General features: G+C 43.5%; 2 protein-coding genes across 4 annotated transcripts in view; one reads left to right on the plus strand and one right to left on the minus strand.

The window, feature by feature from the left end:
* Window positions 1-3,364: 3,364 nt before the first annotated feature.
* Window positions 3,365-17,370, minus strand: tfap4 (transcription factor AP-4 (activating enhancer binding protein 4)). 2 transcript variants are annotated; one of them, XM_085403991.1, is made up of 7 exons: window positions 17,234-17,370; window positions 10,693-10,858; window positions 10,496-10,594; window positions 10,195-10,365; window positions 9,951-10,100; window positions 6,332-6,499; window positions 3,365-6,248 (listed from the first exon to the last, which is right to left on the minus strand). In XM_085403991.1, the coding sequence occupies exons 2-7, from the start codon at window positions 10,765-10,767 to the stop codon at window positions 6,090-6,092; spliced, it is 822 nt and encodes a 273-aa protein (XP_085260117.1). In that variant the 5' UTR covers window positions 10,768-10,858; window positions 17,234-17,370; the 3' UTR covers window positions 3,365-6,089. The 2 variants fall into 2 exon arrangements, with proteins under 2 accessions (XP_085260117.1, XP_085260116.1); XM_085403990.1 differs by lacking the exon at window positions 17,234-17,370 and adding an exon at window positions 13,905-14,338.
* A 171-nt stretch (window positions 17,371-17,541) lies between these two features.
* glis2b (GLIS family zinc finger 2b) overlaps window positions 17,542-27,378 on the plus strand; it is a 30,635-nt gene continuing 20,798 nt past the window's right edge. For both annotated transcript variants that reach the window (XM_085403985.1, XM_085403986.1), the window contains exons 1-2: window positions 17,542-17,813; window positions 18,171-18,272. In XM_085403985.1, coding sequence (XP_085260111.1) covers window positions 17,801-17,813; window positions 18,171-18,272 — 115 coding nt within the window. In that variant the 5' untranslated portion in view covers window positions 17,542-17,800. The remainder of the gene's footprint in view (window positions 17,814-18,170; window positions 18,273-27,378) is intronic.

Raw genomic sequence — 27,378 nt, forward strand, 5'->3', positions numbered from 1 at the left:
TGGGCGGATTACTGCTTTATCACACTCAGGCAGATGTAGTGTGGCGAACATAATCTCACAATTCCTCAGGAATCAACATCTCCACTGTAAATTAATCCCCAAATATGGCAGAAGTTTCTTACCCAAGCATGCCTTTTCCAAATGACTCGGGAAGCATGTCCAAACATTACAGCGTGTTCATTTTAGAGCGGAAAACAGCATTAATCCTCAGATAGTTCACTGGTGCTGGGGAGTAGTTGGGGGCTATGGTTTCCCAAAAAGTTGATTCTGTTAATCTGGAAACATTTCATCACTCATCCAGGTGACTTCTTCAGTCTCAGCTGACTGCAGGTTTCCCCAAACTTATAAACAGTACATTTGCACAATGACTGAAACCAACAGCACTGATGAACAATGGGCTTTTCAATCCCACACACCCCAAGATTCACTATTTGATGAATACTGTGATCCGATTTTTAGGAAAAGACAATTTTTTTAAATTTTAACAGAGTTATGTGATTTTTAAAATGCAAAAGGGCCAAAATGACCCACTTTGGTGGTTCTAGTGTTTTTTAACGGGCTTCATAATGTGAGTGGACTGAGAGATATTTGTGTACGCTGGCTAAAGTTATTGACCAGGGGGCTGTCCTTGGAGTTTTTGATGGAGCATAGAGGAACCCAGATGTCTGCAGATGTCTCTTGACATCTCTCAAGAGGGTTTTTGGTTGCTGCCAGCTGCTGCAGCACTCCTTCATTGTTTCCTTCACTAGCACATTGTCCAGCTTTGCCACTGGCTACTCAAGGGCTTGTGAGTAAAACTACTGCATGTGCTCTTGTTTTGTTTTCCTGATTGCTTTGCAAGCGAAAGGCTGAAAAAATTTCAAACCACTATGCACATATGCAATAGCACAGGACTTTGACTTTAGGGTTGCAGCATATTCTCCAAGACTTTGAGACAAAATATGGGGCACTGCAAGTATTTTATATTTTGAAATATTGAAATTGAGGAAAAGAAGTAAAACTTGGAGAAAGTATGCAAAGTGATGTAGTGTAGTATCCACGAAATGGTGAGCAAAAATGTGCATTTGCAAGGAGTATAAAACAGAGTACAGAAGAGAAAACACTGAAACGGAGGAGGAGAAGCAACGACAGATGGAAACCAAAAGACATGGAAGAAGAAATGAACAAAAACGTGAATGAAGACAAAGAAATTACAGAAAGAGAAATATGAAGAGCAGTAGAAGACGGTGTAAGATACTTGATCAGAATTCAGATATGATCGCTGAGATGAAAAACCTTCAAGCATGGGATAAATTCTGCAGGAACTCTGAAGAGAAAAAGCGCGTTTCAAGTTTTTCCTAAAAGAAGTTAAGCTTGGACAAGTGTAGCCTTCTCCTCCTTCATCTTTTGTCCAACTCTTTAATTTTTACCTCTCCCTCCTCTACCCATGCTCTCGACTCCTCCTTTATTCATTCCTTATGCTTTTATTTCTTCTCACCCTAAATAAGTCATTTAAGTAACAGTTTGAAGACATTTTCTAGCTTGCAGTTGACGGTTAAATCAGAATGAGTAGAAATGCAGGTTGGCAAAGATGATGATAGGTGGCGCGGATGTTTTCCATTCTAACTGCTCTAAAACCACAAAAAACACAACTTGTCTCTAAAACCCTCGAACTGCCGTGCAGGTGTCACCTGAAAAGCAGTAAAGAAAACCCTGCCTGCATCTGAAAGGTGATCTGTTTGGACAGTTTTGTGCACATTCCACATCTCAATGTCTGAAATAACAGTATGCAAGAAATCTTAAATATGCGCTTCTTGTTCTTTTTACTGGGCTTTGACCCCGTAACCCCCCAAAGTATCCAGATAGCTTTATAACACCATGATACATGTGTGCTGGCTTTTCAGAACATTTTTAGCCCTTAAGCAGTTTTAATTTTCAGTTTTATACTCCATTAGAAAAACTGTGGAAGGTGTGTTTTGTTGTGTTAACTAATTCACAATCATAAAAATTGCATCTTTAGTCGTGATTAAAAAGTATGCAGATTGAGCACGTCGCTCTCCCTTACATAAAGTGTCTGTATTAGTGAAAAGTACCGGTACTTAGTATCGCAGATACTGACGCTGTATTTGCTTGGTAACAGATTGCACTAATTTCTCACACCAAAGCATTTATAACCTAAGCTCATTTATAAAGCTTCTCCCTTTGGACTTTTTGGTGATTAAAGGAGGCTGATGGGAGAAGCTGGGGTCCAGAAAATAGGAGCCCTGATTCCCAGGGAGAACAACGTCACATCATCCACAGATTGTGAGGCACACAGCACCTGGTCCATGGTGGTGTTGATTCGAGTGATGGGTGGAGGCCCAGTGTTTGCCGGTGAACCACCTCTGTCAACTCTTGCCTCTCTCTCGGAGGGCATCCCTGCACAAGTTCGTGCTGGAAACCCTCCTCTTCCTCCTGTTTTACTTTTGGCTTGGCCGAAACCAGCTTGTCAAAGCAATCTGGGAGGATGATGATGCCATCAGAGGAGTCTGAGGAAGTCTAGCTGGTGACCTGAGGCACAGGAGGAGAGTATGAGGACATTTACAGACTTTATAATATGAGAAATTATACAGCAACTTTCATATCTAAACAATAAGTGAGAAAGAGTCACCTAATCCAAGTCTTCTGTTTCTTAATATGGGTGTCAGTTAGGCTCAGTGGGTGAGCAGGGGACCACAGAAAACAGCAAAATTTATGCCCATCACATTTTCCACAGCAGGTGGGGCTGAATTGGAGACTTTGCCGGACTGATTCTGGCCCCCAGGCCTTATGTTTGACACCCCTGATCTAGGGTGTACCCATGCTCTCAACGTGTCAATGACATTTGAAATAAATACCACATTCAACTTTTGTTGTAGACGTTCCTGATTTTGGTTATTAACTAAATGACTGAGAACATCCTGATATGACACGAACAGCTGACCCCAGACACCAAAACCAGCAGTATCTCTACAAGATGTGCGAGCGTGTGAACAAGAGGCAAGAGACAGGATGACAACGGGAGATGCAGTCTACCGTCCCTGGTGTAAATTTTAACTGTTACAGAGAAGGTGGTCAGTCTTAATTTAGCCATGAGCAACTGAGCAGGGGAGGGAGGGAGGCTTGAACAGCCCATCCACCAATCAGGAACAGACACTTGTGCATCAACTCGACTGCTTGAGTAACAGCCAAACAGAACTGGAAATGAATCAAATTCAGCTGGTTATGTCACTATTTGTGTTAGAATAACTGTTACCAGAGAAACAGAAAAGACACACAGAAAGCCCAGTGTTTACAAAACAAAGTACAAACTTTATTATTCTGTCTTTACAAAGGCACGAGCCTCTTTATCCCCAAAACGTTTCTCTTTAAAAAAAAAAAAAAAAAAAAAAATAGCTTCTTGATGACCATATCCATTGATGGGTCTAACAAAAAAAATAAAAAAAATGGGTAGAGGAAGGAGAACAAGCGGAAAAATGAGAAGAGAGCTCAGACTTGTCAACAGATAAACAAAGACAGCATAAAAACTGCAAAAGAATGTGACAGGACAAGATGTAGGAGGACTGGACATGGAGGGAAAGGGGGGATACACAGCTGTGCGGTTTTTACTCAACTTCAAGAGCTTCAAATGAGGAGATGCTCCTTCATATAAAAAAAACAAACAAACAAAAAACAAGAAAGAAGCAAACTCCTATATAGTACAGTAAGTGCTTTGTAATCTTGACCCTATTTAGTGGAACCCCCTCAAAGCCAACCCCACTTCTCCGACCACCTGATATGTCCGCGTATGCTTCCTAACACTCGACCCAGAGCGTAAAACGTAGATGGAAATAAACCATGTCTGGGATTTAGGGGAAAGTGATCAAATGCAAACAGACGGCAAAAAATAAGGAAAGCAAGCTCCACAAACAGAAGAGCATGCAAACTTTTTCCATATCCAGGAATCCCCTTTCCTATCAAGAGAAGCACTCGCAAACAACCCATCATTTAATTCTGCTTATTGCAGTGCAGCTGACATCAATAGTTTTTTCTTTAAAGGGCAATTCCGCGATTTATCTGTGCAGCGGTTCGAAGCTCCATCTATGCACTGACGCAAGGGGTGAGGAGGGATGCGTCAAAGATGCAACTAATCTTCTGAAAAATGAACTGTTAAAGGACATTTATGGAATGCTGACGTCTCTTTGTGGCTATATATATATATATATATATACATATATATATATTTGTGTGTATATATATTTTTGCCAATCAACTGGCTTTAAGGGGCTAAAATATAATAAAATCTACTAGTAACCAGAAATCGCATTTTGAATACTCTTTCAGGACCATATCAATGCAACCTGTTTTTAAAAAAGCATAGTAAAATAAAAACAAAGTATGACTGGGAATATACAGTATTCCAACACAAACCAGCTGGATTGATCTGATAGCTCGAAACAAAAAGGGGTTCCAGCGGCTACCAAATGACGCAGGTAAGAGAAAAAATAATAATAATAAAAAAATAAAACTTCCCTCAACCCCAGGGCTGTGTTAAGGCTGGCTTCACAGTGCCTCCCTGCACCTGCTATTAGTAAGGCATGCTGCAGCCTCTCTCCGCTACATGTCTTTGTCAATCTGTCCGTCAACCAAGAGTTCCCGGCAACAGAACAAATAAAAATGTAAGCAGAAATGTGTACAAAAAAAAACAACAAAACAAAACAAAAACAAAAAACATGGTACATTTTACAGAAAACGCACTAAAGGATAAATATTCAATATAAAGAAATGCATATAGACTGGGCATTTTCCTCATATTTTAAGCATATTCTGCTTTGATACATATCCCAAAACAAACAAACAAAAAAACAAACAAGCAAACTACACTGGAAGGGGCTAAATAGAACAAGCTCTTAAGATCGAGCAAACAAGTGATTGTATTCAAGTTATATTTGCACGTGCAAGAATTTCAAGGCAAAAGCGGGTCTGCTGCAGACTACCAGAGTCCGGAGCACCGCTAAGCCTCGCTGATTCAAAACACTAAAAGAGACACATATGTGACAGTTACTCGACAGGGGCCCAAAGAGTAGCTTATTTTAAAAGCCATGTGTTTTTAAACTCAGAAAGGGAAGATGTCAGGAAATGTGAAATTTAAAAAAAGAAATTTAAAAACTTTTTTTTTGGTCAGACCACGAGTAAACAGAATAAGTCATGTGGGTCAAGATATGTGGGTTTACTGGGATCCCAGCCCAGCAAAAATGGCAACAAACAAACAACATGAGAAGAAAAATAAAATAGCGTTTTGAACCAGTAAGTGCACTCTCTTTTCGAGCTTCGCTTCATTTCCTGTGAGCACCAGTCAGCCATGAAAAACAGCTTTGAAATTCTCATCAACCTGTTGTTAGAGGACTCTTAAGAAAAACACAGCATGAAAAGGTCGACTTCACAAAAGTAAAATAACACATTCTCTCAACACAAAGCCTAAAAGGTGGAACTTTAGGACAGTCTTTTTTTTCCTCACAGTGTCTCTCCATACAGCTCAGTTGGATCGGGAACCGAGGAAGGTTTAAAGGATGTTCAGCTTAGGGGCGGGAAAAAAAATTGCTCTGGTGCGGGGGTTTTGACGCCACACCAATGGGCTCTTCATTGACTTTGTCTCCTTTTTCGACTTCAGGGGCGCACAGAGAGATAACAGTCCTGGTAGTTAATGGAAATGTTTAGTTGACATTCGAAAGTTCTAGTATCCAGTAAAACAGAGCATTTATAGTCAGTGAAGTAGTCGCTCTATTTGTCTTTCTATAGTTTAACGAAGAAAGCTTGTGTAAGTGAGTGAATGAAGGATCGGCGCTAGACATAAGCAGAGGAAAGGAAAAAAAACAGAAGAGGCTGCATGTGTGAGTGTCTAAGTGTAAACCATAAGGGCTGCCTATCACGGTACAACATGACGTGTATTGATTAAGAAAACAAAACAAGTGCTTCAATCTAACTAGCAGACTTTTCCACCGAACAACAGCGCTGTGAGTTTGTAGGCTCCTGTAGCCCTGCTCCGCTTGGGGCTTGTGTGTAGGTGTGTGCGTGCATGTGAGTGTATGGTACGTAAGACGTCAGGGATGAACTCAAGGCAGTGAACAGTCGTCCGGCCCGTCGCTGTTTGAGGCTGTGTCTGAGCCTGCCGCGTCAGAGAGGACACGTCCTGAAGTGACGATGACCGCCCTCCTCTGCTCTTCCTCCCCGGCGCCACCCTTCCCCTGGGTGCCCTCGATGTGCTGGATTGCCTGAGGGAAACACAGAGGCAACAGATGTCAGCGACAACACCCCCCTCTAGTGGTGGGATATGAGGCAGGATTTTGTGCCTTACCTGAACGATGGTATCCAGGTTCTGTCGAGATGTGGAAACTGTGTTGATAACTGATGCTGGGCCCATGGCTACCACAGTAACATGGTGGGACTGAGGAGTCTGGACAGGTGCAGGAACAATGACTGTAGCGTGGTGTGTAGGGGCTGGGGGAGTAGCAGGGGCCAACACCTGGTAGAAAGGTGCAATCACCGTTTATTATTCTCATGTCATCACTTCTGCAACCTCAGTGCACTGAAGGCACATTTTTAACCTGCACCGTTTACTATTAACATATATTAAATTTGTAAATAACGTTAGCAGTAATACAAAAATACAACCCCAACTCCAAATAAGTTAGGATCCTGTGTAAAATGCAAAGGAGAAGAGAATATATCATATCAGTTGTTTAATAAACTGAGACAATTAAGGTCATTTTGATTTTCATGGCAAAAACTACCTCAAAAAAGTTGGGACAGGAGCAATAATAAAAGTAAGTGGTTTTATAAAAAAGAAAACTTGGAGGAGCATTTTAAAATAATTAGGTTAATTTGCAGCAGGTCAGTAGTATGACTGAGTATATTAAAGAGCATGTTAGAGGGTCAGAATCTTTGCAGAGGATCACCAATCTGCAGAAAACTGCAAAATCATCAAAAAAATGTTCCTCAATGTTAAACTGAAAAAGACTTTGAATATTTCATCATCTACAGTACAAAATATGATCAAAAGATTCTGAGATTCTGGAGAAATCTCTGTGCGCAAAGAAGACAAGCCCAAAAATCAATACTGAACACTTGTAATATTCAGGCTCCTGGGCAGCAGTGCATTAAAAACAGATGTGATTTTGTCATGGAAATCACTGCATGGGGTCAGAAACACTTCCAGAAATCACTGTCTGTGAACGGTTTACGATGCTAACCAGAAATGCATGTTGAAGCTCATTCACTCAAAAAAGAGGCACATGTGAACATAATAGTGAAAGACTGCAGTCCTCTTTCGGCCAAAGCTCAATTAAAAGTTAGAAAAACTTTGAAATTTTTTAGCTCTTCATTAGAGAAATACAAGAACCTATGCAGAGTGGGAACAGACAGTTGAACCTTTGCTAAAAAAAAAAAAGCTACAAAACGACAAAGACCTTTTACCAGGCTTTACAGATCTAGGGATGGAAGAGTCTCATCAAATCATAAAAAAAACATTAAGCCAATTTCTCTTGGGGAGTTTATAAAAGAGTGTTTTGTGGACTGTGCTGTGCTAGCATACCCCGAGTAAAAAAAATCTAATCTGACAGGGAAAATGTCAGCCTTCTGAAGTGGATGCAAGAAAAAGGGACTGAAATGATCCCAGAACTGAAATAGGTATCTCTGCATTGTATTATACACCAGGAGGTGTTGTGTAAGTAGGTGCTAAAAATTAACCATATCATTGTTGAAATATTTAACTTGATGTGGGCAAGAGCACCGTTTGTTAGACTTTTGGAGGGACGCGAGACTGAAAATGGTGACATAGGCTACCACACAGCTGTCAGGTGGCTCAGCTTGGGTAAGAGTGTCGCACTTGAGAGTAAAAATTTAAGAGTTTTATGTGAAGAAAGGCAAGGATAATTCAGAGCGCTCTTCAGGAGAACGGAATACAGTCTTACATTTGTTATTTATATGACTGCACTAATGAATGAACTAAATACCAAACTGCAAGACAGGGCCAATTTGCACATGAAATGTAAAGCTTCATAAAAAGGTTTCATAAGAAAGTTGCAGTTTCTTTCAAGCCGATTTGGGAACACCATTCTCACTTACATGTCAACAGTGAAAGAAGCCATACCATCAGCTGATCCCCTCAGCTGGTACTTGTCCATGTTAGGAGCCCTGCATAATGAGTTTTCAAGGTGATTTGAAGACTTCAAAACACTTGAGAGTGAAATGCACATGATTTCAGCTCCCTTCACTTGCAGTTTGAATAATGGATCCAGTGATGTTGAGCTTGAACTCATTGACCTGCAGTCTAATTCACTACTGGCAGAGCGCTTCAACTCAGTATCACTGCTGGATTTGTATTCTTCTCTTGCAGGTGAGAACTTTCCACACATAAGGAGACAAGTGACAAGTGTTTCGCAAAAGTAATGCAGATTGTTTACACTTGTTTTTTGTTGATCAAGTAGTGATGAAGTTGGCGCATAGTTCACATTTCAATCACCTAACATCTACGCTTGCCTGCAGCATTTTATAAAAACATAAAATTAATACTGAGAAGAATTAAGTTCAACTTCTTGGAGCTTGCTCATAGAGGTATGTTTGATTGTTTCTTTCGAATACTATAGAGTCTTTACCCTACAGTATAAAGTGACTTGTGGGGACTGTTGTGATTTAGTGCTTTATATAAAAACCCTAAATTGAGCTCAATTGACATTATGAAATGAAAACTATGACAAAGAAGAGATAGGACTACTGAGCAGCTAAATTCTTATATCAAACAAAAATAGGACAACATTCTTTCCCAGAAGTCTAGCCCCTGATCACCTCAGTTCCCAGATGTTTATGGACTGTTAAAAAAAGAGAAGATGCTGCATAGTGCTAAACATGACCCTATCACAATTTTTTTTGAGATGTTAACATGATAACAAGTTAAAATGCAATATTAAAATGAGTCATGCAATGCAGTCCTAGACTGTTCAGTAGTCATGATGGTAACAATACAGTAAATCACACCTGAATTAGCTTCCCCCCCCGGGGTAATTCAGTGTTGCTGTAATTCTGCAAATTCATACTGATATTGACTTGAGGTTACATTACACAGCTCTGCTTATGGAGTCACAAAGTGTCATATGACTAATGTAAAGGGCGTCAATCATCTTTTACTGCAAAAGCCCAGCTGCCACAAGGAGCGGATAGGGCAGACATCAGGCGATGATTGATTTGGCATCATGTTCAGTTAGGGTAAGCCTGCAGTAACAGGACGCTGCAGCTATCAGGGCTGGAGACGGCACCGGCAGAAAGACGTGTGAGCGGCTCATTTAACACACTGTAAATCTGTCTGAGCTGCTGACAGCTCTAACTGTGGACATGGACAGGACTGTCATGTCCTTGTCCACATGTCTTTGTGAAATCTACGGTAGACTCTGAGACTAGTCTAGCTGTGTGTGTGTGTGTGTGTGTGTGTGTGTGTGTATTTTTAGAAAACGCAACACACTTTGACATAATTGACTCAAAGTCCATAAAAAATTTACATGCTAGGGAGGGGGAAGGGGGGGAAATCTGGTGCCTGCCAGCTGATGAGTTTAGGCTAATGAGCCAAAAATAAACACTTTTTTGTGTGTCAAATTCAAGAGCTTGCTGCACATGGCCTCTGTATATGTTAAAAGGATGAACAGAGGGGGAAAGGAAACGCTGAGCTGAACAATGACGACAAAAGGTCTAAATTTTTTATCCTATCATTCCATCGACAAATCCAAAAATATTTACCTCAAAGCTAAAAATTTGTCTAAAAGGCCAGATTTTTACTCTTGATTTGATTTACTAATCCTCTGTGTCAAAAACGGTTTAAATTCATTAGGTTTTATTGAAACACTGAAACAGAGGGGATTTTTCTATATCAGTAAAAAGCATACATCTTTAAAGTATATCAGTCAGTGATATGCAGATGTTTCAACCTGTGGGCTGTGGGCTGGAGTGAGGTCCCTCTCCAGCTGTTTGTGCTGCTGCAGACGGACAAGGCTCTGCGGTTGGGCCTGCTGCTCCTGGAACTGCTGGGTGATTGCCTTCAGCTTCTCTGGGTACAACTGGGCATCCATGGACCGCATCTAAGATGCAAAAAATAGGATAATATTTCTGAAAAGTTCAAACCACAGCAGTCGGTGGAATTTCAAACTCTTGAAACTGCGTTATTGTCGTCACCTGTTCTTCTAGATTCATCCTGGCTGAACGTTCTTTCTCCAGCTGCTGTCTCAACTCGATCATCTCCCTTCTTAAGTCCTCGGTTTTCTCCTCCTCCAGGATGTCTGGTGAGCCAATCCCTTCATCTTTCTCCTCTGCACGCCTCCTCTTGGGGGAGGAACCACTTAACTCCTAGAGAGCGCAAACAGAAATGTGAGATGTGCTTTAGATGAATGCTAAGATTGATGATAGTGAAATGATGATAGTGAAAAGACAGCTAACTCCTTTGCAAACAGTCTGCATGGGCAGCGCACTGGTTTACCTGTATGATTCGTTTGAGCTGACTGTTCTGCTGCAATAAACGTGTCTTCTCCTGCTCCAAAGTAAAAATGTACTCTGCCGTCTGTTGCAGGATGGCAGCCTGAAGAACAACATTACAGTTTGGTTATGAAAGCAAGTTCAGACCCTTCCAGCTCCAGCTAACTCATCATCTAATTTAAATCACTGTTTATGACCCACCTTGCTGAGTTTCTCTCCATCGCTGTGTGGGATGAGTGTTTTAAGTGACTGGAATCCAGCATTGATGCTCTGCATACGCCGACGCTCGTTGCTGTTGGCGATCTCTCTACGGATTCGCCTCTCTTGGTCCCGGGCTGTTTCTGGGGTCAGAGGAATGTTGGCCAGGCTAGGGGAAGAAGGGAGAGGCAGGAAAGCTATTAGGGAAAATGTACAGTTTAAGAAGACTTAAAAATAAACCAATCTGTGTTAAAACAAAAAACATTTACTAATATGGTGCTGATGGCACACTCAGTGGCCACAAGTAAACTTGTTGCTGCGAATGCTAATCAAATCTTTTTTTTTTTTGGTCAGCCCAGATTTCCTCAATTTGCTCTTTCTTCTCGTACTTCCGTTAGCACTTTCCTTCATTTCACTTCAAAAACATCTCAAGGTTTAGTGTGGGGAAATTATTAGTGGTCAAGTTAGTAAACTAATTGCAAGCACAGGCAAGCCTCTCCTGATGGTTTTTGTTGGAACTACTTTATACCCAAGAAATAGTTCCAATAAAAACAGTTTATGCCAAGGCACAGTTTGCTCCACTCTTCACCAATGCAGTAAACCTGCAGCTGAGTTAAGTTTACATATACCAGAACTGCATTACATAAGAAATTATCTGGACACAGGAGGAAAAGCAAAAAGCTGACAGCATTTGCTCCCCTTGACATCAACTGTTTTTTTGTTTGTTTTGTTTTTATGTGAGCTGACTCTTTAAAGTGTGTATTTATATCACCACCAAAGAGCAGAAATGACTGGCCCGTTCCTGTGATTACACAGGTATTTACAGCGGCTTTGTCCTTTCAGCTCACTAGCAACTACATGTATCATTGCTAATAACTGAAATTGTTACAAACCTATGAAAGATCACAAGTTCTGTTTATTTGAATTGTTAGCACGTGTTAGAAGATATGTCAATGTTGCAGCAGCATATAGTTTATTATGAACATTCCAATATTTAAACTGTGAATCAGTGCATTCCACATGGTTAAATTCAGTTTGAGGGGGAATTCTAAGTGAATTTCCTCTAACATCCTCAGTATCAAACACTATCTATGGGACCCTCTCTGAAACCAAGCTCTTATCTGTACTGACTCAGCTGCCTTAGTGCAAACATTGGGAACAATTGTGCAGACGCAGATTAGAAAAGCAGTGTCTATGTGTGTATACACAGACACGCACACACACACACACGTGTAGCACTGCAGCAGCACATCCAACAAACAGATCCACTGCCAAAACATGACCAACTGAGCCTGAACTTTACAAACGCAGGCCACTTTAGAGCCTGAATTAGAGTGAGTTTAGGCTTAAATTATTACCCAAGAAACTAAACAAAGCTCAACCAACAGGCTGATTAAAACTGATCAAATTGAAATATGGTTCCACAAATATCTTCAACATCATTTTTCGATTGCCTCCATCACATCCAACCCTTAGCAACCTCTCTTGTCACTCCAACCCTCTGTATGCAATCTGCTCAACTGGGAGGTCCATCTTTCATCTCCAACCTATCCACTCTTCTTCCTCTGCACATGCCCAAACCATCTCAACCTTGCCTTTCTAACTTTGTCTTCAAATTCTACGGTTTCTACAAATACATTAATAATCACAAGTTGCTTTTCCAGCAAGACTGCCAAAATGTCTCAAATATAACAACCTGGACATGAGTTTTAAAACTGTTGTGCAGATAAAATGTAACAATAAAACTATAACAGTGATCATCATTTTTTTAAAAACTGTTATATTTGACAGATCCAGGGATTTAAAAAAGCTAATTAATAACGAACTGTGTATTTTATTGCTGAATAAATGTGACTTTACAACAAGAACTGATACAAATTTTAGTCATTCTGGTTTTTATTAAGTTATATTTGAGTGATAAGGACTTTAGAGTGTGCTCACGGAGTCAAAGTTTAAAGAAAAAATGTGCCAATTTCCGCTTTATTTTAAATTGTAAAAGCATTTAAAGTTTGTCTGGGTAAAGTTCCGGCTTTCCTTGCGGTGCACCAATTCCCCGCAGAAAAGCGGACTACATTTCCCAGACTGCCCATGTCACTACCAGCAGCAGGAGCAACAGTCGCAGATCCCTCCGCCTCCTTCTTCAAACAGGGCTGCGGACGTATCGACGGGCCTTCCGCGACATACGCACACCCCCTTATTAATAACGCCACTTTTAATTTTCCTGCCTCCCCGCGAAAAGCCAAATGTCTCCTTTTACCGAACAAATCCAACGGGAAACGTATTTTAACGTCCCCCAAACACACTTCCTCCGTCCTCACAGTGCCCGACACCACCTTCGCGCTCCGAGCAGACTTTCGTGTCCTCCGCCATTACAACAATGCGGCAGGCAGCATGGCAGAGGTGCGGGATGAAACGACGCAGTGGAGGCGGCTCGATAGCGTCAACGGGAAGCGCAGAAACGCCATTTAAACCACCGCCGCCTAAAACAGGGGCGAATAAGACAACAGCAGTGCTTTTTTAACGTTTGGAGTGAATGAAAACAGGGCGCCATAAACAGGAAACAAACGCCAGACCCTCTCACCCCCTCTCTCATCCACTCCCCCCACCTCCATCACTTTTTTGCACAAGCCACAAGCATGGCCGCACTACCCACAATAAACTTCGGCTCCCTGCGAGCGAAATCGTCAACCCCCACGAATGTGCGAGGCGAAAATAGACCCCTTCACACACCGCGACGCCCGCTAGCTCAACTTTCCCTTTCTCGTGTAAATTTAAGTACACATAGGCCACGGGTGAGGGATTATTTAAGCACAAATAGGTCGGGGATGCGCTGAGCGAGTAGCAGCGTGGTGTGCACGGAACCACGTGGTTTATGTTTGTTAGCCACAAAATACATCGATTTCGCAGTCAAAGATGCAAAATAAAAGCACGCAGAGGACGCCGTGGACACAGCGGGAGCCCCCCGCGTGCTCGGTCGCCCCTTGATCTCGCCGTTTGATGTTAATTAATGCCCGCAGCTCCGCGTGAGAGGGTCGTGTACACAATAACACATCAGACCAAGCGTGTTGCCCAAAACCGACATCGCTAAGTGCGCGGTGCTCTCAGCAGATGACTTGATGGTGATAATAGTGATGATGACGGTGATAATAATAATAATAACAATAAAAATAATAACAGGCACAGCATGTCGGGTGAAACGCGCGTGGCATACACACCTACAAAGACCACCAATCACTTCTTTCTCCGTTTTCCTGAAATGTTGCAAGGAGGGCACCTTCTGAGTTGGTACCATGAAATACTCCATGCTCGCCTCTCGCCAGTTTGGTGCCCCCCCTCCCCACCACCAGCAGTTTTTTAAGGGGAAAAAAAGAAAAGCAGCAAACAGTCTCCGTGGTATAAAAAGGGAAAAATGATGACGTTAGTGGGTAAAAATCCCCCGTGATCCGATGCGGGTTAAATCCACAGAGGAGATATGAATGCCTCGTCCGTGTAATGTAGTACTTTGAGGCTGCTGAGAGTTGTAATGTTACTCGACTTCCAGCTGATGGGGTTCCCTCGTTGTGTGTGGCGCTCTACCTCTCTCTCTCTTTCTCCCTCCCCTTTGCTTTCTCCCTCTGCATGACCGTGTGTGTGTCTGTGTGTGTGTGCGCAGCTGATCGGATGGCTTTCAAGGCGGGAAACAGCTGGTAGGAGTCACACACTGCACTACCAAAAGCCTCCTTCCGCAGAGAGAGAGAGAGGGGGGGAGGAGGAGGACTGCGCGTAAACAAAGGACTATTTAGCGCAGAAATACACCGACACATGTGGAGAGCCGCGGAGGGAGCTTGAAATGTTTAAACCTGGGGGGGCATTTACAGCTGATCTGTGATCAGATCTGCCGTCACAGAGCTGGGCTGAATCATTAATGGTTTCCCGTCACATGGCTTGAATCGGTTTAAATATACTTTATGTAGAGAGGGGCTATGATTTCAACATAAATAGGCTTAAAAAAAACAAAACAACAACAACATTATTTTAAATTCTTATTTTATAACCCAAATGTCAGTGCACCGTGACAGCTCGGGCTCATGAGCAAATAAAGAGCGGGAATACTACAGGGGTGGACAATCCAACAGCTGCGATAAGGGAACAAGAGGGATCAGCTGACGAGCTGGCAACGCTGCACAGCAACAGCGCACCGGGGAGGGCTTTTAGGGACACACACACACACACACACACACACACACACACTGAATGTTAATGTTGTTCACCATTTTGGGTGTGACAGACCCACAGTGGAAGCACGGGAGGCTAAATTACAGTAACCTGATCTAATCTGTTAAACAGAGGCTATATGGAGCATGCATGGAGTGAAGTCACAGGACGGGAGCAGTGGATTTGATCCGGAATTTTGAGCCGCAGCAGCAGCAGCTTTATATCTTTTCACGATGGCGCATTTTTAGTAATTACCCACAGGTGCGGCTGCACGCTGTCGGGCGTTTACAGGAGAATAGAGGAATACATCTGTGGGAGATCAGTGCTGGAAACCGTGGCAGTGATTTTTAAAGCAGCCCTCTTCTGGACAAGTGCGTCTTAGCACCGTTTCACCAAATTACAAATGCTTCCAAGAAACAAACCCCCTCTTTACCTTTCATTCATAAAGCCTACATTGTTCATCTTTGAATATTGAATCATCATCATCATTGAATCATCTTTATATTATCTGGAATATTCATTTGTTCATGAATCCCGAATCAGATCGTAATGCCTCCAGATATAGCAGACGATTTAAACTCCACAGACATTATTATTTAGGCCCCCGCTTATTACTTTCCAATAACATGAAGATAGGCTAGATGGAGTTTTAATGTTTTACAACACTGATGGTACAAATACTCCATTCAGTCCCATTATTTATTTATTTATTATGCATTTTATTTATTTTTAATAGAAGTGTTAGATTACTGTTTTTATTTTTTACTTTCTCGCAGTAAATGTAAGGCTCCGGAGGCTATTTCACCTTCCACCCGGTAACTTTACGCCCCCTGGTGGTTGTAAAAGGAAAACCCAGGGCGAGTCACTGCCATATTGCACACCTCACACATTAGATGGCACAAGATGGGCCGGACAGAAACCTATCAGGAAAAAAAGTTAGAAAAAAAAGTTGCATTGATTATGACAGAGACTTCTGTTTGAGTTGGTATCTGTGCTGCTAGTTATTTTACAAACGTGAATTCCTTTAAAAGTTAGAACATATATAAAAGCCTATAAGACCAGAAAACAGTGGTGTACACACTGATACATATACAGCAAAATATTTGCACCTTGGAAATGACACATTACCTCTTAGATCCCTTTTATCTACATTGGTTATTTAGTAATGTTGTTATGTACCACTTTTTTACATTTACTGTACAAATTATTGTATGATATTCATTTTTTCTTTGCATCTGACTTATACATTTATAATGACAATAAAAGGCTTTTAATCCTAATATATTACAGTAACTTACAGCTCGGCATTGGCCACATCACTCCAGGTTACCCTTTATTTACATTCCAAACACACACACTATCACTGTGGTGCCACTGGCTTTGTCTGTAACGTGCTGATACCACAAAATACAAGACAAGCAATCACTTCTCTTTTTTTGACATTTAAATTTTAAAATCTAACACGCTGACATTTTGTTTCCCAAATTCAACCGTGTAATTGTAGTCTTACCATTACTGTGAGAAACAAATGGGTTATGTGAAACCTCAAAGAGGAGTAAATGGCCCAGGGAACTGTTCCAGAAGGTGAAATTGCTGGTTGGTGACATTTTCACACTGTTTATGTGCTCAAATCATAATATTGGTGTGTAATTTCCATCCAAATGACAAAAACAAGAGGGGGTTGTTTTTGTTTTGTTTTCTTCTTTCTTTTGTCCCGAAGAATGCACTAAATTATATGAGGATTCAGCCAAATATGACAAACTAGGCAATGTAGTGAATTTCTACTGTAGATGCAGCAACTGAAAAGTTTGTAAATAAATAAACAAATAAAGGTTTAAAATATGTTTGATGTGTTTTTCTTACAACTTATGGCGACAGTGTACCAACAACAAAAAAGGGAGAGGGGGCAGCAAATCCTGTTCTGTTTACTGATTCATTGATTATCAAAATATGAAATTAAAAAAATAAACACTTTAAGGTAAAAATGGTGCTCACAGCTAAGCTTTTAAAAAGGATAATCTGTCTGTTAATTACCTCACAGACTGCATTTGCTATAACCAGCTTTGTCTAATTACCGCTACAGTAATGCATCCTTATAATTACTGACATTTCTAACGACAGTGCAGTGTACGAGCCAAGTACGGGATGTTTTGGCTCGTGTGGTGAAAATGTGCGTTTGTCTTGCAGAAGGATCGCCTGCTCTTCTCGAGACTGAACTTTTAAATTACGTAACGGCGTTTTCCGTCTTTTCGGAGCAGCCTGTCGGGGCTGAGTTAGTGGCTAATACGAGCAAAGAGACAAAACTGAAGAAGAAGAGAACATTTTAAACTGTAAACAAGAGAGGTGTCACCCTGCGCGATGGCCTGTTGTTGGCGGGGAGCAGGGGCGGAGAGATGACCGTGAGGACACGGAGAGAGAGGGTTAGTTTGGAGAGGAGCCTGGGACTGCCTATGGTGGATGGGCGGAGCAGTAAGCATGCGCTGAGCTGGCAGACTCTGGGCTGGTCCTGACGGGCTGGCTGGGCTCCGGGCGGCTGTCTGTGCGCGTCAGACGGTCGTGGGGGAGACTTCCATCAGCACTCAGCGTCTCCCCGAGTGCGGAGAGGGAGGAGAGAGAAAAAAAATCAGGCAGAAGGCACACGGGGATCACTGCGCGAAAAGAAACCAAAAACAGCCCTACCTCTGCATCTGGAAAATCACCGAAGAAGCTAGAGACGATCCTCTCCCTCTACCCCACATCCCGTCGCCAACCCGCCCTATCTATCCTATCCACCACCACCACTTGGTGCCCTCCCACCCCTTCACCCCCGCCCCCTCTTTGGAGAAGCAAGACCACCCATAGGAACCCCTGTACTTGACCAGCGTTTCCATTAAGCGATGCGCTTTGAATTTAGGAAGAAATCACCTATGCGCTTTTGATGCACAGCACAAGCAAGTGGTCTTCGTTGTTTTTTCCTCAGCGGGAACAGTTCAGGCTAAGGATCTCTGGGTGTTTGCACTTTTTTGACGGGTTTCCAGTGTCGGGATAACATGCAAAATATCACCCCACGACCACAAACAAGGCTGTCATCCTCGTAGACAAGCCTTTATTTAAACGAGCAGCTGTCACACACGCTGCGTTTTAAGGCTTATGTTTGCTTTTCAATGCTTAGAAATAATCCTGACAATGGTCTGCAAACGGACCGCCTCTCCAGACACCTAGTTCTATTTTCCCAAGACATGACAGCTGTTTATTTCGTTTTTAACGTAGAAAAAGCAACAAACTGACGAGGGGTCTTCTTGACACAGACGCCGTTAGAGCCACGGGACTTTGCGTGCGAAGTTTGCACAGCAGAGATCGGGACCAAGCCGGAGATATCTCGACCACATCCACGGCATTCTCGCTTCAAGGTAAGCCAAAGGCAACCCTATCTGAGACGTCAGTTCTGTGTGTTGTGCCCACTTGTCTTGCGTGGTCACGCTGGTGTGAGTGCGCTCCTGCTTTGTGAGGAAAATTTGCGCGAGTTCAAACAGGGCAGTGACCTATTTTCGGGGACTCTCTCCAGCGGTGCGCCGAAAATCCTGCAGCCAGGACTCCCCGCTCTGTCACAGCCAACAGGCCGGTGGAGGCGAGCGTGCCATCGCCGGGTTTTGTGCCATTCACCCACAAACCGCGTCACCGACCTTTTCCGCGTGTCTGCATCCGTTCTTAATCCAGCATCCCCCTCCACAGACCCCGAGAGAGACATTTTTAGAGCAGTGTCACAAATCTCGCCCTATATAGAGGCATGCATCACCGCTCAGCCAGCTGTTGTGCAAGACAGAGCCTCCCTGATAGAAGCTCTCTGATGTTTGCCACCGCATCTGATAGAGAGTTCAACGTCTCCATGCTTGTGAGTGATACGTAAACCGGTGATGTTTGTTATTGGTAAATAACGAAGATGAGAAAATACTTCTTCTTTTTTTTTAAACTTATTTTCTCACTTAAACTTTTCATCTTGCTGCAACTGGGTATAAAATGTGCTGTGATTAAATGGAATATTTTGCCCATAACTATGATCTTAAGACCTCTTTTAGGTCTTTTTATATGCCTGCCATTGTGTCATTTTTTTCCATCCAGTTCTGAGTTAGATGCGACCAAGCATGTAGCAAAGGGGGCAAGGATGAGCCCTGGCAGAGAAACCTAGATAAAGCCCTATTTTCCTCCAATTAAGCAATTCCACTGTTCCTAAGCCTAATTGTGTGCACACTGGGACTGGGCCTGGGATGGACCTTCTCCCCATTGGCTGCCTCCCCTGGTCCCATTGTTCCAGAAGATGCCAGGAGAGAGAGAGAGCCGAGCTCTGCCCTGCCAAGGCAGACCTAACAAGGCCTACGCTGGAGGGTAATAAGGCCTGATCATTAAAACGCATTAGGCCACAAGCAGAACGAGGCACACTCAGGGGCTGGGATAAGAGCTGGATGACTGTATATTTCCAAGGTGACTGTGAGGTGTTCTGTGAACAATATAGTGTGTTGGTGCATGAGAAAAACCGTCACACAGGCAGCATGTGGAGAGAGGAGGTCTGGCCACAGGCCCACTGGACCTCTCTCAAAGAATGTGGGGAAGGAGCGAAAGAGGCCGTAGAGGCTTTCTGCACAGGGAGAGACTCCTTTTGCTCCCTCCCTGAGGCCCCCACTATGTAATCCATAAACCTTCTCAGAACTGTGAGCACAGGTGCTCCTCACATCCACAGCCCACTGGCTGCATTGTTTATCCAGTCAGCTGATGATCAGTTCAGCCGCAGGTCAACCATAACATCCATCCGAGAGAAAGACTGTGGTCAGACGGAAAGGCATTTATCACCATCGCTATTCAGGCAACGACTCTCTCCCACAACATTTAGTCATTGCAGAGAAAAGTCTCTCATCTCCACCATAAAGCCAGATGTCCACAGAGCTCCAGCTGTGCATCTTTGTGGTGGCATTCCACGCTCACAGGATGTGTGTGTGTAATTTTCTTGCTGTATATTTCCTTTTCCTTCCCTTAATTCATACTTGGCCATATGTAGGGAACTGGACTGCTGCTGGGAGCAACAACTTGCACCGAGTGCTAGCCAGAGTTATAGGTCTGACAGCCTTTGGCTGCTGTAGTTGGTTCCTCAGAGGATATGTACTATTAAGGCTGTCCACCGTGCCAGTCTCTAAAATCAGATCATGGGTGTGGTATTCACCCCCTCCTCAATTTTCCATGTGTCTTGGGATTGCACCGCAACCGTGACATCATTCAGTTTTGGTCCAAACTGTGAGGGAACGGCAGCTGTTTTATGGTGGAAAAGGTGGAACTCAAAGGCGTACTCCTGCGTCAGCATTACCACGAGGTTTGTGATAGAGAGATGGTGGGAACCCAGGGTGCACTTGTGCTTAATACCTTAAACGAGGCCCAATACAAATGGACACCATAGATTTGATTGTTACATTGTGCTTTTTGCATTGCCGCCAAAGAAATCCTCATCTAAAGTCTAAAAGGTGGCAGAAGCAAGTTGGTTTTTTTTCACAGTTTCATGTAAAACCACAACAATATGTTTGCTACTTAAGAGGGGAAAAAACACTGTGCGGAGGGCAAGGATTGCTACCAGTAAGTGGGTGGGATGTAAGTTGCACAAACCTGCTTGGTAAAGCCAAGTTGAGTGTTCGAATTAATATCACAGTGGGGCTCCGTAGCTGCTAGGGATTACAGGCGAGCTGAAAGGCAACTCAGCAGCAGGGGAGGGAGGATTACAGTGGTCAGTGAATGAGGCAGCATGCAGTGAAAACAAGGCACCTGATACACACTTGCGTTTATCTTCCCAGGGATAAGAGCTGCAGCACTTGAGATTTCCCATGGCAGAGCCTGTCCTTTCTGGGGTTTGCATTTGTAGAGAGTTAACGCTAATCAGATGAACAGCCTCGTGCTTCATGCATTAGGGAAATGTCACGTCTCGAACGCGTTTGGCGGGGTCGTGCATTCAAGCTCGTTACCAGTGATCGAGGAGATGCAAGTGTTGTGCCAGAAGAAATGTCTTTGTACTGAAGCTAGGCGGAGAAGAGAGGATGGTCAGTTTTTGGATACATTTCTAAGAACGCTGTGCCTATTTGAAGATAAGTCGCAATGAATGAGTTGCCTGTTTTCATTAATTAATTAAATTATTGCCAAAACGCTAAGGCAATGTAATCATTCAATTGCTTACCACTAACTGTACATAAAGGGTGGATAAAACCACTTTGGCATCATCCACTGGTTAGTAAAGTCCTCTCTTGTAGCGTCAAGCTGAACATTGTATGTAAATCTCAATACCTGAATGTAGATAAACTTGTATATAATAGTAAATCACTTCCAGACGAATCAAATCTTTTATTCTTAATCATTGCCACGTGCTTGCTGAATGACACAGACATATTTTGGAGCGCTGCAGACTGATGTGTCTGTATGGGTCACACTCTTGGACCCATGCATTAAGAATAGACAAAGTGCATACAGTGACTTGACTCATTCTAGTTTGAAAACTGAAAAAGACCAGTGCATACCGCTTTGCTCCCAGGCTGGCTGGGGCTCACGCACCGTGCATTTTTCTCCAGTTAAACTGTAACCACTAATCACCTCACGGCCTCACTGCTTCCTCCTCGAGCAGACCATTCCTGTGTCCCCAGGGTGGGTTAAACTACCCCTCAGCCCCCTGCCCCGAGGGGATATATGGTCTACCCTTTTCTTAAATCACCTGTGTGGGACATCCTAAATGAGTGCTCGGGTTTGGCTTTTTCTGTGAGGATCGGTGAAGTTTAGGGTCAGTTCCTCTGCTGCAAGTGTGCAGTCCTGCATTTCCAAAATAAACACAGACAACTCAGTGCTTCACTCCAACCACCCCGCCCTACCTCTTCCCATTCTCTTTAAAGCGCCTTCTGCACTCCCTGCTCAGTATTTCTATCATGAGAGAATTTCAGCTCGCAAAGCCTTGCAGACAATATGCAGACCATGTCTGGGGCAGGGCACTGCTGATGAGGAAAGATAGAGAAAGAGAGCTAAGACATGGGAGATTTTAGAGGAAGACGCTCTCTTTTTTTCCCTTTTATTCTCCTTTCCTTTTTACTTTTTGTACTTTTGGTCCATTTCCAGCTTCATTGTTACTGTTTAACTTGCAAATGAAAGTAAAAGTAGATCTAGTTTGACCCTTTAAGGGATCAGAAAGCTGAGTTAAGGGATCTGCCAGTTGTACAGTAATATACCCAAAGTATTGTGGTTGAAGTGGAGCCGCAGCTGGTTTATGTTATTATTACTTGCTCGGTCAACACCCTGGATTCTGTCATATGTGCAGTCCAGTTTGACTTTGTGTGTTTGCTTGTTTGAGGAGAAAAGAAAGGGAGGAGCTCTGCCCGTGAGTATGGCTGAGGAGTATCGGACTGGGAAGGGAGGAATTGTGAGGGTTTCTTTTTTTTTCTTTTTAAGAGAAGGGGGTGAGGGAGAGAGATGGGTGAGGCATTTCTAAGATTCACATAAGGCTCTCAAGTCTGGGCCTGGGCCTGGCTCTCTGTCTGGGCATATCCAATCCTGTCAGCTAGCTTCCAGACTTTGCCCCCTTCACCCCCCTCCCTCCTACCACCCTCTTCCCCTCCATCCCTAATTCCCTGAGACGCCATTTCCTCCTCGCGTTCAACTCGGCTTCTATTCCCTTCTCTTCCTCCGTCCTTCCCTTACGTTTTTTGTCTCCCACTTTCCATGAGCTCCCAGCTTCGTGTACATTACATAAGACATTCTCCATCTTATACATGCAGTAAAAGAGAGAGAGTTAGAGGGGGGGAAAGTTTGGCCTCTTAGTGTTTGTACCTTCTCTGTGGTGTTGTGGAGATGTTGCCAGCACTAATTTAATTCATATGTACCGTGGTTGTTTTCCCTTTTTTTCCCTCTTACCAGGGAGCCTTATGTAATTTGGGAATGTTTTAAGTTTGAGGCTGCTTTTTGAGACTAATTCTGACCTCAGACGCTTCTGTGAAACAGCCTCACTGTTTTTATTTGCTCGCTAAAAGTGAATTGGCTTCAGTGGCCATCTTAACTATTGATGGTCGCCATCTGAAAGCCGCGTACTCGCTCTTTGTTTGCTCGTGTCTTTAATAATCGGTGCTGTCAGTCATAGTTGACTTTGCCATTCCTTATCTGATTCTAAAGTGTTGGCATTGATTCAGATGCAAGAGCATGGCTATTTTCTTGACCTTCAGCTCTAACTGAGACTCTTTCTCAGGCTGCCGATGTGCGGTTTGTTCCACAACACATTTATTTGGTTCTTCGCCGTTCGATCTCTCGTTTCGCCAAAACGAGAGGAGGAATCGGCACCAGATCTTTCTGACGCTCAGCTCCAACTGATTGCACGACTTGGGCGTCCAAGTCGTGCAATCAGTTGGAGCTGATTGCAAATTTAAATTTAAATCGAGAGTTTAGTGCTGTTCCATTTTACAGCATTATGCTCAACCCTGTCTGTCGCCATCTCAGTCACCCTCCATCTGTCCCTTTGCATCTGTCTCTCTGCTCTCTTTTTCCCTGCTTCCCACTCTTGGATGGAGCTTCAAAAAAAAAAAAAAGGGAAAAAAAGATGAAAGCTGCAGGGTGGAGCCTGTCACCAGTTGAGCTAGAACACAGAAATACAGAGAAAAAAGGAGAGGGGTGGGAGACAAAGGTAGAAAAAGAGAGAGGGAGAGAAAAGACTGTCATATTGACCTTGTCATATTGCCAGCCATGGTGGGAGGAGACATGGGGCGGCGGGTTACTCAGAGAAAACAGGCGCTCCATGTGAGGAGGGAGAACACAGGGCTGCCATTAAGTTGGCAGAGCCTCACAAGGAAAAGACAACACAAGCTTTGTGCCTACATGTATACGTGCGATCACTGGAGAGGGACGAAGAAGGGCTAAAATGGAGGTATAGCAGACAGTCTGGGAGTTGGGGGTACACTGAGATTTAAAGAAGCAGGAGCTCCACAACAGTGCTGCTGCTGTCCATAACATGAAAACATGCATCACGTCACTTAGTCTACTAATTGCTCTCTGCTGTTGTGCATTTCTCCCTCTTCCTGTTTTCCTTCCTTTTCATTATGCTTTGGCTTGGAAAGCAAAGCCCCTCTTCTGTCCCTCCTCTTTGTACATGAACACATTCGTGCACACGTATAGACCCACATGCTAACAAAGCCGCACCAGTGGAGACACTCCCAGAGCACATCTGGGCCCGTGCCCCGCCTTCTTTGTTATTGCCATTCAGTACAGTTGGTGCACAGGTGTCGCCCAGCCCCGCTTGAGAGAAAGCGACAGGGGTGAAGGAGTTTAAAAGTTAAAGGTGCAGCAGACGTAAGCCTGCAAAATAAAGAGAGCGCCCACCGACTCCGTGCCTCGCCTCGAGCCTACAGGAGGCCGCGTTGCATAAAGTTGTTGTTGGAATCATATTACCGAGGCTATTGAATAAGAAGACCTACTTCCCAGGGATTTCTCTATTGAGTTGCAAGCAAATGAAAGTGGCTGGAGTCAGTGTGTAAAAAGAAAGGGGTTTGTTTCTCATGCGTGTGGTGCTATAATATTCCCGTCCAGGAAATGACTGTGAGACAGACGAACCCCTCCCAAAAGCTGGAGCGGTACCACAGCGCTCTGAACTGGTCTGAACTCCACAGCACACAGCTAAGCATGCAGCTCACTCGTGCATGGGTTCGTACCCAAGAGCCGGACAGTCGGTATGTCTGTGTGTGGCCGCACTGTGTGGATGCATACTATAATTCGCACCCCAATCCTTGATGAATCAATAGACCACAGGGACAGATCCACCGGTGCTAAAAGTAATTCAGTTCTTCTTAATGTGCCTCAGTTTCTATAAGTATCAACCCTAATAAAATGCCCTCTGACTGTTTTGAACTTTGTAGAGGAGAAAGGGAAAGAGGGGGTTCTCTGACTTTCCCATGCTTTCTTACTCAGATGCTTTATTCTGGGATGTTACCAGTGAGAAAATAACTTGTCCCGTTGAGAGTTCAGCTGAAGACGTTTTATGCACTCTGAGATGTTTTGAAAAGAGTTTAAAGCTCTCATCGTAATTTAAGTATATACTTTCATACATCCTCAAATTTTAGTGTACACACCTGTTGGCTTTGAGCTGAAGTCATTTCTCTTTAGGCTTAAATCCTGAGCTGGGTTTTAGGGAGTGGTCAACAATAGCTTGTGTGTGTGTGTGTGTGTGTGTGTGTGTGTGTGTGTGTGTGTGTGTGTGTGTGTGTGTGTGTGTGTGTTGCTGAGACAACCTGCTAATTTAAAGATTTAGGCAGGTGCCAGTGCTTTGCATTCCTATCCTGACCTTGCGCTCATTTCTGCTGCCTTTAGGGGAGGTCTGCCTCGGCACAGTTGGTAAAGCAGATGTGGGTCCACGCGCTCGTGGAATCATTTTTTTTTAATTCATAACATAAGTTTAAATCTTTTTAGTTACTTTAAAGTGCTATACGATTCAGACTTTTAGTGGAAAGAATTTCACTCCACGTCTGTTGTATATACATAGTATTAACATATTTCATCTGCACTGCCCCACCAAGGAAATGAAGAGGAAAGGAGGTTTACTTTGAGAGAAATGCAGACTTCCAAATCAAACAATGAAATTCGCTCCTTCGCTTAAATGTCATATCGCACGTCTGGCTGTTAGAATAATGCTAATGTTTGTGTGAGTCAGCTGGAATGACAGCATCTAGTGTGGGAGTAGCAAAGAACCGTCACTTCCGAAATACAGACCCTTTTCAGTAAATCCCAGCAAAACAGCCGCAGCTGGTTAGTAGGCTGATGTGAGGATGGGTGTGGGGGTGGAGAGTCCCGATGTTTGATAAATTAAATTATTTCAGAAGTTCCTTCAGTAGATGTAATTTAGTGTGCTCGAAAGAGGATACACAGCTGAACGCACGCAAGCAAAAAATCACCCAAACTTTTGCTTTGGGAAACATAAATGCTCACTTTTATCATAGCTGTTTTGTTTTTTTCCTTCTTCTATCACCCAGAGCTCACACAGTGTCGGGCTGTTTTAACTTCCTCTCTCATTGGCTTCATTCCTTCCTTTCTTTCGTCTCCCCACCTCCCTTCTTTCCTCCGCCGTTGCTTTCCTACTGAGTGTGGTGTGGTGACGCCCCTGCTTGGCTGGTGCTCCAACTCCAGACCCTGTGATTGCGCACAGGAGTCAGAGGATTGCATCACTGCCTGTGGGGAGCGGCCACAGGAATGGACTGAAGGGGGGGCAGCAGGGAAAAGAGAGATAAAGAGTCGTGAGAGAAGTCAACAAATGAGAGGGAAAAGAAGGGGAGAGAGCGATGACAGACGCTGAGTATATAGATGTAAAAAGTGAAGAGCAAGTCAAGAGGGAATGGAGATGAGGCATGTTTTGTTTATGTGGAAGTATGTGAGAGCAAAGAGGAGATGAGGAGTGAGGGCTGGAGGGAATGCAGTCGGTAGGCTGCAGAGGGGAGACGGGCCCAGCAGAGTTACTGTGGAGGTCAAAGTAAGCCTGGGTGGGGATGCCAATCAGATATTCAGATCTTCTCTTCTCTTCTCTTCTCACGGATGGCAGTAGAGCTGAGTTCACTGGTTGCTATTGCCCCACTGGTGCATCACCAGATGCCAAATGTTGTGAAATGCCCTGCGTTATTGTAAGATTACTCACCGCTCTTCAAAGCCTGCGGTACCGCTGTGTGAAGTGCCTTAAGCATTAGCGTCGGATGGGTTCACCGCTTAAACATTCATCAAACAGCCAGAGTAGATGTCCTCGTTTGGGGGGGGGGGGTAGCTTGTTAGCACTGATTGCTGTCCTGATGCTACGATATACATTTAAACTGTTAATTAAAACCTTATGTGGCCCATCTGATTGTGAATGGGGAATAGGTGGGAGAAAAACAATCCAGTGACTCAAAACACATGCTGCTACACGTGGGCTCACAGTCACGTACAGTTCATGTCATACAACAGCTCATAAACTATAGCCGGGTAGGAAGGTTCCTAGCCTCGCGCCAATATGTAGCAGTTGTCTCCTGCTTTACCTGCCTCTTCCTTTATTTTTTCCATCTTACTACATAAAAAAAACCATACATAATATTGTGAGACACTGATACAAGAGTAACTGGCAAATTAAAGCAGTTCTATATACTTTTTTAACATACCTCTATTCTCTTTCCTTCTATTCACCCACTCTCATCACTCCTCACCTAACCAAGACTGCCACAATCCCTGGTTTAGCGGGCCATAAGGCTTACAGACACATTGTGAAATCTCAGTCAAATGGCTTTTTATAGATCATTCGAGGCCTAATCTCACTATATGGCAGACTAAGTGGAATTGCTGCTTTGTTGTCAGGTCTGGTCTGAGTGCTGTTACTGCTCCATACGCAGCCTGGTGGAGTGTGTTGATTCAAATTAAACATACACAGCACATCAACCCATAGCTTCTAGTAACAGATAACTGATGTCAGGGGGCAAGACCTTACACTTTCACTGTAAAAATAAATAAATA

Source organism: Rhamphochromis longiceps, linkage group LG4 (genome assembly GCF_057381845.1).
Source record: "Rhamphochromis longiceps isolate RC_006_pf linkage group LG4, R_longiceps_female_GT1.1, whole genome shotgun sequence".
In the NCBI taxonomy this organism is placed as follows: Eukaryota; Metazoa; Chordata; class Actinopteri; order Cichliformes; family Cichlidae; genus Rhamphochromis; species Rhamphochromis longiceps.

Bases quoted from the DNA above. Each gene is read 5' to 3' on its own strand.
- tfap4 (XM_085403990.1), bottom strand. From the start codon at position 13,993: ATGGAGTATTTCATGGTACCAACTCAGAAGGTGCCCTCCTTGCAACAT. The intron at 10,366-10,495 runs GTAAACCAGTGC...TGCGCTCTCTAG, and splicing joins AGCTCAAACGAATCATACAG to GAGTTAAGTGGTTCCTCCCC. The intron at 6,500-9,950 runs GTTGAAACATCT...CCTTTCTACCAG, and splicing joins CTCCAGCCCACAGCCCACAG to GTGTTGGCCCCTGCTACTCC.